This window comes from Sphaeramia orbicularis, chromosome 20, assembly GCF_902148855.1.
Source record: "Sphaeramia orbicularis chromosome 20, fSphaOr1.1, whole genome shotgun sequence".
In the NCBI taxonomy this organism is placed as follows: domain Eukaryota; kingdom Metazoa; phylum Chordata; class Actinopteri; order Kurtiformes; family Apogonidae; genus Sphaeramia; species Sphaeramia orbicularis.
Window position 1 is genome coordinate 8,842,941 of NC_043976.1, and position 18,004 is coordinate 8,860,944.

Consider the following 18,004-nt stretch of genomic DNA (forward strand, 5'->3'; position numbering starts at 1 on the left):
GAAGAAGAGTTTTAAAAGAAACATGACATGGTATGTGTGGACACACCAGGAAACCGAATAATTTTTTTAATTTAGTACAAGATAGAGGAGTAATATATAATAATGAATATATCTGTAAATCACCACGATATTTACGTTTGTTGCCATGCTCATGGAACAACTTCTCGTGTCATCTCGTGATAATAAGTAAACAAATAATCGCATTCGTGATTTAATGGAAAAACTGACATTATGCATTTCTGTTTTTTCAACTTGTAGTACATATCGGTAAAGTTTTGCGCATATGTCTAATGGAAAAGCGACTACTGACTCTGCTCTTCTCTCTTTCTGCACAGCCTTTAGCATGGTGCAGTTCTGTCTGAGAAACAAAAAACCAGGGAAAGCAAACACACACCAGCTTGTTGCCTTGAAGTTTGATCGGTGTATCCATAAACATAAGTGAGAAATGTTCTACGGTGTACCGTCTTTTAGAATATTTTTCTTATATATTTATTATATTCCCGGAGTGGGGACTGCAGAGTAACTGATATAATACTTATAATACTATCACTATCATCATACCCATGGTAATAATGGGATCATGATAAAGGGATAACTGAGAAAGGCACCTGTCAAAGCTATGAGGTTAAGGAAAAAAGTCATACAGAAAAGCAGCGATTATGTTTTTTCTTTTTTTTTTTTTAACCCGAGGCGTTAGTTTAATAGACAAATTATATTAAAACAATGCAGAGAAAGTACAGTGTTGTATCGTAGTGCGTCTTTAACATCCACAGACTGCACCAACCCTCCAAGAAGTATTGACTCAAACACTGTCGAACTGGCAACAGAATCCATTTGGACTACAGCTGCACAATTTAACCCAATCACCACGTCAGCCTGTGCAATTATACAGTCACAAAAGTCTGCAATTTGATTCAATAAAAAAAATGTGCAAGTGTGAATGTGACAACCTACTCTCAGTTTAACTGTTATCTACACCCATAATAAAGAAATGAGCAATCAGTGTGTGTTTAGACCTCGGTAAACACTGAGGGCTGATAAAGTAAACATGACCTGGGTTATATGGTGACATTTTGGGTTCAGCGACACGTACCTCGATAAATGTGAAAGACTCGCAATACTGTCCATAAAAATAGGAATATGACACACAAAATCACACAAAATGTAAAATGTATGAATGTATATTGCGGCTAAAATTTACTTAAGGGGTCAAATGAGTGGCCATTTTTGTCAAAAAAAAAAAAAAAAAAAAGTTGTAAGAAATGCATAGAACTGTGTTGAAATAATGCTAATCCATTTGTGCACAGACTACTGATATTATCTGACAGTGGAAGCTATATTTTCAGAAATATTGGATTTGGAATAGCACGTGTATGTGAAAACTTTTGCTGGTGGACGGACGTGACATTACCCATGATGCTCTGGTCAGTACCAGTACTTTATTAGTAATAAACTTATATACTTACTATTGCTAATTCTCCTCTTATTCATAAATGTTCGTATTGTGGATCTAAAACAATAACAGCTGACACAAAAACACAAAATGTGGCAGTGGACGGATGTGACATGGTTGTTCCAGATCCCATCATACTGATGCTCGGCAGCCATGTCACTGTTTCCACAAATGATCCCTGTGCAAAAACTAGGATCAGAATTATTTATTGTATAGTTTATCATCATACTAAAGAGTAAATAAAAATATAGAATTGTTATTTCTTTATAAAAATGCTTATTATTAGAAAACTGTTGATTTAAAAAGTGACGTGTGACATTCTTAATGTATGTATTGGCGTAACATAAGCAGGATGGATCAGCACCATACTCCATATTGAACCTGTAAAAATAAAACATGTGATATGTAGGATAGAATCTTGTAAGAAAAATTGGGGAATCTAAAAGAATAGAATGTTTGTTTTTCAGGTAAATTCAGTTCAAATATAACTTGACCATTTGTGACATGAAAATATAGCATTAATTGTGATGAAATTGGACATTTTTGAGCTGAAAACATAGTTCATATGAGCATCAACATGTTGCAACAGAACTGAAATCCTGTAAATTTGCATAACTTGCATTTACCAACACAAAGTTCCTTTGGGGATTCACTTATATTGATTTCTTATGCACAAAGACAGAAATAAGACCTCTAAGCAAATTTTAGCTGTGTAATGTCCCGTCAGAGAGTGAACTTTTAATTGATTGCCATTCCAACATTTATTTCAATATAAAGTAGCTTTTTGTTTTGGATAATCCCTTATGGTCCAACTAAGGCAAAAATGAATTTAAAAGTAAAAATGTGGGTCATTTCGCAACACTAATCTGTCAACTTGTTTCTAAAATGTCCCGTCAGAGAAATTTCGAATACCAGGTTTTGACCCATATTATAAAACAACACATTACCCATAAATTACTCTATTTTTGATATTACAAATGCAGTTAACCTCCACCTTTGTGAGGATGTAGCCCCAGTCCAGACAGTGGTATTAACCCATAAAAACCCAAACACCCACCGCCAACCAAAGTCATCTACTGATCTGAAATGTTGAATAACTTCTAATCCACTAATCCTGTTCATACATTGAAATAATTGGTGTAAAATGCAGTTTGTCGTTTTTTTCATGGTCATCAGATCATGTCATCTTCTACAAAATAAGACCTCTAAGCAAATTTTAGCCAACTGGTGATTTTATATTTCTGAAGAAAAATAAAGAATGTGGCTGATGACATGAAATTTTTGCTTTACAAATCCAAGAAAGAGGTTAACTATTCAATGATGTCACAGCCCAAACCTTTCTCAAAGGCACAGCAGTGGAAGTTGTCAGTCAGTATAAGTACTTAGGCACCATCCTGGACAACAAACTGTCCTTGGAGACCAACACAGATGCCATCTGCAGGAAGGCAAATCAGAGGCTGTTTTATCTGAGGAAACTGAGGTGTTTTAATGTTGATAAAAAAGCTTCTTAAAATGTTTTATTCTTCTTTTATTGAGGCCATTTTAACTTTTTCTTTGATTTGCTGGTTTGGTAACTTCAGCGTTTTAAACAAAAATAAGCTGAGGAATGTTGTTAAAATCTGCCAAAAAACAACTGCCACTGGCCTGAATGACCTTGATCATTTGTATCAAGCCAGAGCCACTCTGAGGGCAAAGGCCATTTTGACAAACCCTCTCCATCCTCTTCATGCTGAGTTTCGGCTTCTTCCATCTAAGAGAAGGTACGCCAGAACCACCAGGCTCAAATGCAGCTTTTTCCCAGAGGCTGTCAGGTTGGTCACCTCCATGGAACACTGTTGATCATGCTGCTACAGAAAAACAGTGCTGTTTTTATCCTGGTTTAACATGCTGCTCATTTTTAATCTTGCACTGTAGTATTTATGCATATTTATTCACTATTTATTATTAGATTTTACTGTTATTATCAGATTTTATTGTTATTATTTTTAATATAGGGTTCATTTTATCGGATTTTTACCATGTGCATTGCTGGACCTGAGTTCTGATTTCGTTTCATATACACACTACATGTAATGACAAAAAAAGTAAACCGTATCTTACTTTCCCCTGCAGAGCCAAATCAAACAGATATCTCAAATCCTTTGTCCCATCTGCTGTTAAGTTTTTAAATAGTCTGTTGGGAACAATGCACCATTAAATATGATGACTTAGTTATTTATTTACTGTATTTATTGTATTTATTGTACTATGTGAGATTGATTGTTTTGGTGATATGTGAGATATGTACACTTCTGTTGCAAATCAAATTGCCCTTTGGGGACATTAAAGATTTTTTCAGTTCGATTCAATTCACTGATGAATGACAATAAAAGACCATTTTCAAACTGAGAATATCTGATGTTAAAAATTAATGAATATCCCAAGAGCAGAATATGAAAAGTTAAAAAAAAAAAAAAAAAAAAAAAAAAGGAATATGATCTTGTCAGCAGTGTGCAGCCCTATTTAAAGTGTCCATATTTTTTAGTAGTAAAAACAATATTTGTAACCAGTACAATACTTTACATATAAATTTGCATTATATGTATTTTATAATAAAGACTGGAAGTCAGTTGTTTCACCCATGTTATATACATAATAATGTAAGTAGTGCTTTGTGGAAAGAGTCATTTTGTTGTCATTTTGATATTCTCTTTAATTTTCTGATATTATTATTATTTTAATTGGGGGTAGCTCTACCTGATTTGTGTTGATTTTCATCTATTTATCAAGTTCTAAAGTTTATAACTAAAGAACTACAAGGCCAAAATGAATCAATGACACCTCATTTGAAAAATAATAACCTTTCCTTTATATGTATGTGGCTAAAATAAAACCATAAGAACATCAGGTTAAATTTAGCTGAAATGTTTTTTTTTTCCTTAATCCATAAGGACCCACTGTGACTTTTACAGCAGTTCCCAAATGAATTTTTCTCTCTATTTAACCTTTCCTTAGTGATTTATCTCTATTTATTATAATATTATCCTCTGAATTTAGCATTTTTTCTAATGAAAATCATCCAATTTCCTATGTTTAATTCACTGATCATGTAGATGTTCATAAAACCTCAGAGTAAAATCAAAGGTTATTGTATGAAAACAGGAAAAACTGAAGAAAAGGTGACTTTCTCAGTACAATATAGCATTAACTGAATGCAAACTAAGTGTGTCCATTTACCATCAGTGATCCAACTCCATGGTTTTTACTGGTGAATCAATGTTGTAGAAGATGACGGTGTTTCCATGTTCACTACGGAGCCTCTGAACATCCACATGGTTCGTATCTGATGACCATGAAAAGATGACAAACTGCATTTTACACCAATTATTTACTTGTATTGATAGGATTAATGAATTAACAGTTTAGATCAGTAGACGTTTTTGGTCGATGGCGGATGTTTGGGTCTTTATGGGATAATTTTTGTTTTTATTCCATTTTTTTTTAAACAACAATATATATTTGACCATGGAATGAACTAGTAACATGACCTCATGACACCAAACAGGTAGAAAATCCCATTAGCTCTGATCATAGTGATCAGAGCTAATGATTCTTTCCTTAATTATGTTTTGGTGCTCAGGAATACTGTAAAATAAACATAGTTAATCAGTTGTGGAGAATCTAGGCTTCCCAAAAAGGTATAGCATGTCTATATTAAAAGTTTTATTGTTGGAATTTTAAAGTATTTAATATCAAATGGCGACTGGATTGCAGGTGATCTGGTGGAAATGAAGAGGTTAAAAACAAACCACCGTGTCCACAAGCTCCTCAAAGCATTGAAACAAACAATAAATCAGTCTAAAGTAATTTCTACATGTTTTGTTCTACTTCAGAGGTATTGACACGCACACCCAGTCATTAAAAGTTGTGCAGGATCCCAGCCCAGCCTGTGAGCTCCTCAAAAAAATGTTTTATTCACCACAAGTAGTGACGTTTGGGACTACAGGCCTTCATCAGACATGGGACAGATCATGACACACAGCTGTTTATATAGGGTACTAACTGCAATATCACATGACAGGTGATGCAAATCATTTTATGTTATCAGAAACTTTTAAATAAGGATAAGTGTCTTTAAAAACATAATAAGTCATATAAGTATGATGATCAAATTTCTTAAAATTAATACAAATACAGTGAGTTCATGCAAATACATACAAACACCATGATCAAATTACTTCAAATTTATGCAAGCTCATAAATTAAGTTTCTTTAAATGCATATAAATTAAATAAATTAGTTCATTCTAATTCATGCATACAAAACTGTCATGTGGCAATAAATAAAGTGTACTGTTCTCTGTGTGCATTTTTCTGCTCGTCTTTTATTCAACTCCACCACATCAGGCATTATTTTTTGGATCAAGGTCTTTTTTATTTTCAATTTTCAAATGTATAACAAGAAACATACAACATTTTTAATTGGATCACTGGTTTCGTTGTGTATTAAGAACTTGTGGCCAATGTGTTGATACAGCGCATGATACAATAAATATATATAATAGCTATGTTTTCATCGGGGTTTTGTCTGTCTGTCTGTCTGTCTGTCTGTCTGTCTGTTTGTTTGTTTGTTTGTCTGTTAACAAGATAACTCAAAAAGTTATGGACAGATTTGGATGAAATTTTCAGGAAATGTTGATACTGGCACAAGGAACAAATGATTAAATTTTGGTGGTGATGGGGGGGCACTGATCTGCCTTGGTGGGGGACTGCACTGTCCGAGTGCTTTTCTAGTTTAAAATCTTTTTCTTATTGGAACCCATTAACATATGCAGAACTGTGAAACAGTCTGAAGCCAGTACTAGGTTTGCTGCACACATATGCATTTCTCAGTCTCTGTATTAAGATATATCCTAGACATATGGAAGTACGTACAGCAGTAAAATCTAAAGTGACCTCCCTTTACACATAACATGTTTTTTACTATTTTGTTCAGACAGTATGGCATCTGTTTTTTTGTGTGTCCCCATGGTCTATAAAGTGACTGTTGGCAAACAGGCGTTTTCTCTTCACGCACCAACTGTTTCTGTCTGTGTCGTATAACATCAGACATGCTCTACTGAGGCGTTTAATGCAAAGATGAAGACCCAGCTGTTTATGATTATATTCGAGTCCTGATTTGTGTTCTATTCTTTTATTCTAATTTTCTGTAACCATAACCTGCGTCTAACTGTTTTAACTGAACTGTGTTTTTACTCTTTATTCTACAGGGTAGGTGAAAAGTAACTAGGCATTGAAACCTGGTAATAAAATCCATACTCCTATTACAAATTGGCTGAAATAAATGATACATGTTCTTTATTACATGAGAAAATGAAAGTAAATCTTCATATTTCAACATAAGCACCGGTGGCGTCAACCAGTTTCCTCAAACGGCCAGAGATGGAATGAACAACCTTCTGAGGGATGTCATCTGGGATATCAGTGAGAACCTTCTGAATCTGTGAAATAAGAAATAAGACAATAAGAAAAAAAAAGAAATCCTCATTAGTGTTGTCTGTTTAAAAAATGTTTTCATCATGACTTCAGTAATATTTAAAAGTCTGTCAGCAATTTCTAACGCCTAGTTACTTTTCACCCCCCCTGTATTTGCTGTACAGCATTTTACTTTTTTTTTTTTTTTTTATTTACTTGCCTGGTGTTTTATACAAGGTTTCATTCAACACACGTCAGATGTTTCTAACTGTTTGTGCTTCTTTTGTCACGAGGTCAGGGGTCACCGTGAACTTTCACCTTTAGAACCTATTTAGCTCTGTTTTTGTGTGTGCATGTGTGTGTGTGTGTCTTTTAAAGCGTATGCACATATTTCCTGTATTTTTCTTGTATCTTAAGAAAAGAGAATGAGAAATTAATATCCATGCTCATTTCAACCCAGCAAAAACAACAAACCTACAGGTGTCCGACGACTTTTGCACTGGACTGTACAAAGGGACATACTGTCCTTCAGTAGAGGTTTTCAGACCATCTAAAATGTTATAGATCTGCACTGTTCATATCTATCTATCTATCTATCTATCTATCTATCTATCTATCTATCTATCTATCTATCTATCTATCTATCTATCTATCTATCTATTTCTCAATTTTTTTTATTCAAAGCAGTTTCACAACATATTACACAGGACATCATTGATATAAAGTATATACTGTTATCTTTTTTTTTTTTTTTTTTTTTAAGAAAAGGGGGTGTCAATATTGCTCACAGAAAGAAAGACAGAAAATAAAAATAATAATTTGTGAATCTTTGTTGCATGAAAATCATCATATAAATACAGACTTACCAGTACAGTACAAAACAGAGGAGTAATAGGTAAAAATCACTGCTTTTCATGGTCATCCTACTTTTATAGAACAGTTTTATACACATTTTAAAAGAGGAAGTTTAGTAAATGACTTTTATTCTGTAGTACAAGTGAACATCCAGCATATTTCTTCTCAGACTGTTCCTTAAGGCATTTTCTCAGATATCAGATTGTCCAATTTTGAGCACCAACCAGGGAAAACCTTTAAAATGAACTTGTGGGATCAACTCCTAAAATGTAATAACACTGAATAAAGGCTCACGTTTTCGAATGTGTGTGTGTGTGTGTGTGTGTGTGTGTGTGTGTGTGTGTGTGTGTGTGTGTGTATTTGTGCACGTTTCACACTGACTGTGCGTGGTTTGTGCATATGGGGGTAGTGCTGGTTGGGCGCAGGGTGCACAGGGGGAGGGGACCAGGGGAGGGCAGTTTCACAGTTTGAGGTGGGGTGGGGGTTCAAATACAGCTGTGCTTAGTCACACTTTCTCGCAGGACTGCCCTGTGTCAGGGGTGAACTCAGTGATCTGTCCTCCTCTGGTTCTATCTTCACTGGGATCCCACAGTGACTGCACTGGCAATTAAGGAACCACGCCTGTTGCGCACTAATGTCCCTGAATTGAAGTCCTTAAACTAGCCTTCCCTTGGACTGGAAAACTGTCTTAAGAGCTAGAAACTTCAAATACATCGTGTGATTTTTTTTTTCTCTCTCACTTCATTATTTTATTATCGCGAGAGCCCACAGTCAGGACCCTCCAGGGCTGACCACTGCTGTCGGACTGGGAGGTGAGAGTCACTGCGTCCGGGAACGCGCACCGCAACAGCAATGGAGTACCTCAAGTTTTGTTTTGTGTTTTCATTCTGGATGAAGTTTGCAAATTCACTCTACCCTTCTGAATCACCCCAAACTCCTGCGCCTATTCCTAAAGGTAAGAAACAACAGTGAAACTTTCCCCCTTTTCTTCCCATCTATTGTTCCCGGACTCAGACGCATCCACTTTACTTTTACATCCACCCGTTTTCCGGCTTCGATCTGCATCTGAGTGACCAAAGATGCACTTTAACATGATGTTACTGAACAGGAGGAGCAGGTTGAACGGCCGATGCTTCCCGTGTGAGAATCTAGACAACTTTAGTGCGTTATATGTTGGTGCGTAAAATTGCATGATAGTCCCGTCTGCGGTTTCTCACAATGCTGTTTTTATTGTATGTTGTTCGGCTGCGTGCAGCTCCTTCTTTTATATGCCGGGCTGTTAAATGTCACTGCAAGAAATAACTCACCAAGTGGAGGCGAGGGATTGAGGGTTTTCACTTACTTTGGATCAAATCATGCAAATAAGCACAAAAACAAAACAAAACAAAACATATATTAAATAAAATCACAATGATATTTGCATTCAGTGGTTGACAAACAGGGAGGTGACAATGAGTAATGCTTGTAAACATGTTATAATTAAATCTGTATGGATTAGAGCCAACAACCTGCTCCTAAACACAACCTACAGTATATATACAGTATGTTATAGGCTTCATACCACACTAACTCCCATGCGCCACAACTTTATTGACTTGTTAGAAAATCTGCCCCTGTTAACATGTAGCTCTGGCTAAATTGCTCTAAATTGCCCTAAAATCAGTTCAGTTAAACACAGGTCTTTTTCACAGTCACAAGGCGTCTTATAAAACCAACACACAACAGTATAAGTGGATGCATATGCCTTTAATGTCAGTGTAATGTCATATGTGCGTAGGTTAAGCTTGGAAATCTGGGTGTTAATGTTGCATTTTACTGCAGTAAAACAATCAAGGGACAGTTTAGTTAAATTTAATTCTGTAGACTAGACTTAGGTAGGTCTTCTCAGACACTAGTCGCATTAACATCAACTGCTTCTTAAAACTTCAATAAGGAAAAAGATAATATTGGGGAAAAAAAAACAATCAAAACATTACTGTGATGCATAATTGTCATCTATGGAAGATTTTGCAATGTTGAACATAAAATGTAATCAGCAAACTGTGATCCATGTAATCGACATGAAAAAGTACAATAAATGCGTCTCACATTCCAGGAAATGTGTCTTCTATCAACAACACACCATGAGCCTTATTATATTGTTTGTTCTTAATTTTCCAACTACATACTGTTACAAATACGTAAGAGCCTTTTTATGACCTGTTTGTGTTATTAATTTGTATAAAAAAAGGAAAAAAAAAAAAAAAAGCAGAAGAAAAGGCCGGTATATGATGTGCTAATGCAACGGAAACAACTGGAATCAGCTTGATGAGTCATTTTTTCCTCATCCATATCATTTATTCTCCTTTTATTTCCCAGAAAACATTAAAATGACACAAAGTGGAGCGGTAAAATGGGAAGTTAATCACCTCTGTTAGGTTACAGAGTGAGGAAATTTCCATCACAACATTAAAGTGGATGATGTGTTGTTTACTGCATCAGAATGTGCAGATGTATACTCTTTCAGACAAGATGGGTAAGATGCTGGTTGTCATAGCGATGGTGCATAACAATACAGGAAAAACAGAGGTTAGAGAGCCTTCAGAGCAAAATCTACATAGTTTGATTACACTAACAATTAACAGTAGATCTGTAGAGTTCAAATGCAGTAGACTGTGCGCTTCTCTTCTCTACTCTTTGTATCGATGCCACTCTGTCAGTTCAACCAATCAGCACAGAACAGCGACAGGAGAAGAAGCAGTAATGTTGATAGAGCTCTCTGCACATTTCACACCTAAGCCCACCTGGTGCAGTTACTGTGGACAGCAGACGTGGCTGTTGGTTTGTCAGCTTTGGAAAGTTACAAAAATTGGGTGGGGTAGACCCCCACTGTCTGACTGTCTGAAAGGAGCCTTTCACTGATTTCTGAACGACTGTGAGAGCGACACTGCTGAAAGAGGAGAGACGGGATGGATTTTATAATATTACAGCTCTGATAAGTTAATAAAAAAGGATGTTCTCGTCTGTTTATGCTGATAAATCGCGAGAAAGAATGGCTGTGAAAGAACTCATGATGATTATTTTGGTGCTTTCATCCTAAATGTCAATATCTCTTAGTTCTAAGTCAGAACACAAGTATTTAAGTATTTCTGGCAGGTATATTGTATTTCACTTTTTAATTTATTTACTACCTTCACATAGGTTTGTAGCTAATTTTACTGTAAGGAGTACTTTGAATATACAATCATATTAAGTGTATCATGTATATCAGGAGTGTCAGACTCATTTAGTTCAGGCAAGTTTGACCCCAAGTGGGCTGGAGTCGTAAAATATTAACATAATGATATATAAATAACGTCAACTCCAATATTTCATCTATGTTTTAAAGTGAAAAAGGGAAAGAATTAGATTATGAAAATGTTTACATCTACCAACGATCCTTTAAAACAATGTGGGTAACAAACAAACTGAATTTTCTCAAGAAAAATAGGTGCAATTTGAATAATATTACGCTTCAGTTTATCATTTACACATGTGCATTACAACTTACAGATCACAGTGGATCTATAAATACACAAAACATTTAATAACGGACATAATGTTGTAAAATTGTACTCTTAAGACATTTCAGGTAGTTCCTATTTCTTCAGGTTATTCATGTTTTTTGAAAATTGATAGTTTGTTTTAGTGTAAATACAGTAAAATTACATTAAAATATGTAGATTTACCAGGAGAAAAATTTGGAGTTGTCATTATTTATAGTTTATTATGATTTTATTTTACAGGTCTGACCCACTGGAGATTGAATTGGTCTGAATGTGGAACCTGAAATAAAATGATAATATGTTAGTGTAATTTTTGCATTTCACAAATTCATCCCCCAGGCTGGATTTGGCCCCCGGGCCGTATGTTTGACACCCCTGATGTATATAATGAATGTTTTAATAGATACTAGATTTGTTTAGCACAAAAATCATTCACTATGTGAAGCAAAACATATTAAAGGAGTAATATTTTGCTTTTTTTGATGGAATTATACATTTTGAAACATTTCCCTGTGGTCTACATAAACTGTAAACACTCTGCTTGGGTCTGAATTCTTCATTAATTCAACTCCACAGGTCCATCTTCAACCCTATGTCTGTGTAATGACACTAGAAAGGTGGTTTTGAGCGCTGGCCCTTTAAATGCACATGAGCCACTTCATGCCCCGCCCCCTCCAGCTTGTTGGCTGTGCTTCTCTGTCCTGTTCAGCCACTTGTGTTTGTTAATACTACCAACAACTGAGCATTTTATGTAATCGTCTCGAAGCTTGGAACACATTTACAGTTTTTACTACAACTGCTGCTGCTGATAAACAATTATGTTGTACTCGGAGAAATGTTTGTCAGAAGTCTTGACCTTATATATGCAAATGTTGTGATATAACTAGTTTCAGACGTAACAAATTAAGCAGAAATTAAAACAGGTTACAAAAAAATAAATGTGTTAGTATTTGCTTCTTCGATTGCCTGTAGATGTATCCTCCTTCTTTGGAAGTCGCCTAAACCTCCAGCAGAACACGCCTGGATAACGGACAGAATATCTTTTTGAAACTGGAAAAGACCAAATTTTCTCTCAGAGGATCAACGATTACTTTCCTCTCTTGCTTTGATAAAACATCATTAGAAAACACAACAGAAAAGAATAGCTATAATACTCATAATTAAGTGAATGTGGACCAATGTGGGTGGGAAGTGGGAGGGTACTATTTTTCCTTTTTTTTTTTTTTTTTTTTTTTTAGTTTAAGTTTTTGTTTGTTGTTAGTGGGTTTTTTGGAAAATAGTACATGCTTATACCTGTACTGAAAATGTGTCCTAATACAAAGATTATTAAAAAGCAAAACAAAAAAAACAAAACAAAAACAATGGGTTGCAGAAATCCACTTGATTTTTGCCAAAATGAATATAAAGATAGTTTTGCAGTACCTGGAGGGTTCAAATTCAAACTTTTTCAACTATTAGGGTCACAAAAACACAATAACACAAATAAATGTACCAAAGACTAATAAAAGCGGGTTTAGCACAATATGACCTCTTTAAGAACCTGTTATGGATTTGGGATTTGGCGATCTGGTCAAAGATTATACAACAGTCGTCTGAGGTAGAATCAGGATCTGAATCACAACTATCTCACCTCTTATAAAATACAAGCAACTTTTCTACTAGTTTTCTCTGTTTTTGGTGTTTTAAGTGTGTGACTTTATGTGTAACATGATGTGCCTATAAGCTAATTTTGGGTTAAATTTTTTACAATATTTGGATAATATCTAGATGAGAATTCCACATTTCTGTGTACATACAACACATATAGTTTTTTTTCTGTTCATTACATTGCGGTGCACTATTTTGCTCCTTCACTGTTTTCTAATGAATCAGTAACATTTTGAGTGTAACGTAACTCGGAACCATCGGTGTAAATCAGACTTACTGCACCAGACCCATATCTGATGGACTTCCTGTACTTCTTCATCATTATTCCTTCAGCTGCACTTAAACATCATGTTACACAAACAAGTTAATGTGACAGAAACAAACACTTTACTGTGGGCAAACCTTAAAGCATCATTATATAAACAGAAATAAACTCACAAGCCTAGTGACCTGTGGTAGCAAAAAGTAATGCAATAAACCCAAAAGGTCAGGGCGTCACTGTAAAATACAGTAATTACACTGATAAATGAACCGTTTAAAACAAATATTGGTTAAAAAGGAAAGTTCTGGAAGTGCTGCTATTCATTTTTTTAATGGCATGTCCTATACCATGGGTTGGCAACCTTTACTATCAAAAGAGCCATTTTAGAACAGAAATAGAAAAACAAAATTGTCTTAAGCCAAAACCTGTCCTTATATATTTTACTTCACTGTGTATACTGTGTATGTGAACTAACGCTATGTAATGTGTGTGTGTGTGTGTGCGTGTGTGTGTGTGTGTGTGTGTGTGTGTGTGTGTGTGTGTGAACTAATGCTATGTAATGTATGGGTGTAGCCTTAATTTTTAAAATGTTTCTAATTTTATGAATGCTGGTATTTTACATCTTACCCAGGAACAATAGTTGAAAAATAGCTTTTTTGCTAATACTGGCACATTTACAGAAACGTTCATTAACATGTTCTGTCTCTGCTAAATAAACAAACAAACAAATAAATAAATAAAAGTGTTTACTGTTTAAGAAGCTCTTTAGGATGAGTTTGCATGGATCATGTCAAGAATAAATCAAAATTTTGGTGCATTTATAGAACTAAAAAATTACTCAACTACACTAAAGTAAATACCATTATTGTGTTGTGCAGCAAAAATTTACTGGTAGCCTATGTGAATGCTTTCTTTGCAATGGAGAATACAGATGAATACTGTCAGTGCCATAAAATAAAAAGCACTTTACTATTACTACTACTACTGCTTCAATTTTTTTTTTTTAACAATATATTTATTAAGACTTTTTTTTTTTTTTATATATATATACACACATACACTTGTAAATATAAACACATGTAGACCTGTACCTTACAAACAAAGGCACCTGCAACATTACAAGTGTTACAAGTAAACACGCATATACACAAAAAAACAAACAAACAAAAAAAAGACAAATAAACAATACACGTACACATCACAAACTTCTCAGTCATAAACATTTGTACATAATTTAATGCCCTGTTACAAATATGGGTATTTGAACTCATTAACCCTGTTGTAAGGTTTACACAACTGAATATTTATTCCTCCTCATTGTCATTTGCTAAATCAACATTTTTAACAAATATCTTAAAAGGTTCCCATATTTTTTCAAACATATCCTGCCTACCTTTTTGTATGTGCGTCAGTCTCTCCAAAGGAAAAGTTGTCAACATTTGCTTCACCCAGTACGCAATACTTGGCCTGCTGGTCTTTTTCCAGAACATTGCAATGGATCTTTTGGCATGTAAAAGACACATATCTATTAATATTTGTTCACTTTTGTTGTATTTATGACCTTTTGGGTAAGGTCCTAAAACAAAAAGTGCAGGATCCATTGGAATGATTTTCAAAATCATTTTTTCTATTGCCATTTTAACCTCCTCCCAAAAAGATTTGCTCTTACTGCATTGCCACACACAATGAAATAATGTTCCCTTCACCTCCATGCATTTTGTACATATATCCGGGATGTTCCGATTATATTTATTTAATTTAACTGGTGTGATATAAGTCCTCATTAGCCATTTATACTGCAATAATCTAAAATGGGTATTGATTGTTTGGGTGTGGACCTTAGTACATACAGAATGCCAATCTTCTAATGAGATATCTGTACCTAGATCTTCCTTCCATGCTTCACACTTATGATCTGCATTTTCAATTGAATTAGATAGCAAGTAATTATAGAACTTTGATATAGCGCCTTTACTTAAACTATCCTCTGCTTCTATTTTTAGATTAATTTGGAGTGTACATTCTCTGCTTAACATCAGATTGACTTTATGGTTTTGACAATAATATAAAAATGTGTAAAAATAAATAAATAAATAAATAAATAAATAAATAAATAAATAACTAGAAGCACTCGGAGAGCGCAGACCTCCGCCAAGGCTGATCAGTAGCCCCCCCCCGTGGGCCCCCCCACGCCAAGGAGGTTATGTTTTTGCCAGGGTTTGTTTGTCTGTCTGTTTGTTTGTTTGTCTGTCCATTAGTGTGCAACATAACTCAAAAAGTTATGGACAGATTTTGATGAAATTTTCTGGTCTGCGCCCCCCCCCGTGGGCCCCCCCACCCCTGATCACCACCAAAATTGAATGATTTCTTCCTTATCCCATTTCCAACAAACCCTGAAAATTTCATCAAAATCTGTCCATAACTTTTTGAGTTATGTTGCACACTAACAGACAGACAAACAAACAAACAAACAGACAAACAAACCCTGGCAAAAACATAACCTCCTTGGCAGAGGTAACAAACAAACAAACAAACAAACAAACAAACAGACAAACAAACAAACCCTGGCAAAAACATTACCTCCTTGGCGGAGGTAAAAATACCCTTAGTGTTATTCATCTCCATATTTTTGGACAAAGCCACATGGAGCCACTAGAAAAGGCCCCAAGAGCCAAATGTGGCCCCAGAGCCACAGGTTATCTACCCCTGACCCACACGATCCTGTTGGAAATAGACCAGAGGACAAATTGAGATCAATCATGATCTAAGTTCATGAGAATTAAACAATATAGTACCGTATACTTAAAGCAGGGCTCAAAACTAAACAGAGACATGAATAGATTTAACCCATAAAGACCCAGAACTACTTTTATGACAGCTTCCAAAGGAAATTTTCTCTGTATTTAACCTTTCTTAAGTCATTTACTACTATTTATTATAATATTTACCTCCGCCAAGGAGGTTATGTTTTTGCCAGGGTTTGTTTGTCTGTCTGTTTGTCTGTCCATTAGTGTGCAACATAACTCAAAAAGTTATGGACAGATTTTGATGAAATTTTCAGGGTTTGTTGGAAATGGGATAAGGAAGAAATGATTAAATTTTGGTGGTGATCGGAGGTGGGGGGGCCCACGGGGGGGGGGCGCAGACCAGAAAATTTCATCAAAATCTGTCCATAACTTTTTGAGTTATGTTGCACACTAACGGACAGACAAACAGACAGACAGACAAACAAACCCTGGCAAAAACATAACCTCCTTGGTGTGGGGGGGCCCACGGGGGGGGGCCACTGATCAGCCTTGGCGGAGGTCTGCGCTCTCCGAGTGCTTCTAGTATTCTCTGTATTTTATGTTTTCTGAGTGTAAATCATGTATTTCCCAATAATTAATTCACTGATCATGTCGATGTTCAGAAAAGCTCAAATTAAAGTTGAGGGTTATTATATCAAAAACAGAGAAAACTGAAGAAAAAGTGACTTTTCAGTCAAATCTATCATTAACTGAACATAAACCAAGTGTTTCCATCCACTGTCATTGATAAACTCCATGGATTTCTACAATGTTGTAGAACATGACATGATCTGATGACCATGAAAAAACGACAAACTGCATTTTACACCAATTATTTCAATGTATGAACAGGATTAGTGGATTAGAAGTTATTCAACATTTCAGATCAGTAGATGACTTTGGTTGGCGGTGGGTGTTTGGGTTTTTATGGGTTAATACCACTGTCTGGACTGGGGCTACATCCTCACAAAGGTGGAGGTTAACTGCATTTGTAATATCAAAAATACAGTAATTTATGGGTAATGTGTTGTTTTATAATATGGGTCAAAACATGGTATTCGAAATTTCTCTGACGGGACATTTTAGAAACAAGTTGACAGATTAGTGTTGCTAAATGACCCACATTTTTACTTTTAAATTCATTTTTGCCTTAGTTGGACCGTAAGGGATTATCCAAAACAAAAAGCTACTTTATATTGAAATAAATGTTGGAATGGCAGTCAATTAAAAGTTCGCTCTCTGACAGGACATTACTCGGCTAAAATTTGCTTAGAGGTCTTATTTCTGTCTTTGTGCATAAGAAATCAATAGAAGTGAATCCTTAAAGGAACTTTGTGTTGGTAAATGCAAGTTATGCAAATTTACAGGATTTCAGTTCTGTTGCAACATGTTGATGGTCATATGAACTATGTTTTCAGCTCAAAAATGTCCAGTTTCATCACAATTAATGCTATATTTTCATGTCACAAATGGCCAAGTTATATTTGAACTGAATTTACCTGAAAAACAAATATTCTATTCTTTTAGATTCCCCAATTTTTCTTACAAGATTCTCTCCTACATATCACATGTTTTATTTTTACAGGTTGCAATATGGAGTATGGTGCTGATCCATCCTGCTTATGTTACGCCAATACATACATTAAGAATGTCACTTTTTAAATCAACAGTTTTCTAATAATAAGCATTTTTATAAAGAAATAACAATTCTGTATTGTTATTTACTCTTTAGTATGATGATAAACTATGCAATAAATAATTCTGATCCTAGTTTTTGCACAGGAATCATTTGTGGAAACGGTGACATGGCTGCAGAGCATCAGTATGATGGGATCTGTAAAAACCATGTCACATCCGTCCACTGCCACATTTTGTGTTTTTGTGTCAGCTGTTATTGTTTTAGATCCAAAATACTAACATTTATGAATAAGAGGAGAATTAGCAATAGTAAGTATATAAGTTTATTACTAATAAAGTACTGGTACTGACCAGAGCATCATGGGTAATGTCACGTCCGTCCACCA

The 18,004-nt window shown here is 35.1% G+C and overlaps 1 protein-coding gene across 2 annotated transcripts in view; it reads left to right on the forward strand.

The window, feature by feature from the left end:
* The first annotated feature begins 8,260 nt into the window (after window positions 1-8,260).
* plod2 (procollagen-lysine, 2-oxoglutarate 5-dioxygenase 2) overlaps window positions 8,261-18,004 on the forward strand; it is a 58,011-nt gene continuing 48,267 nt past the window's right edge. Inside the window, exon 1 of one of the 2 annotated variants that reach the window (XM_030123563.1) lies at window positions 8,261-8,716. In XM_030123563.1, the coding sequence (XP_029979423.1) occupies window positions 8,614-8,716 (103 nt within the window). In that variant the 5' untranslated portion in view covers window positions 8,261-8,613. The remainder of the gene's footprint in view (window positions 8,717-18,004) is intronic. The other variant, XM_030123564.1, reaches the window with a different exon arrangement.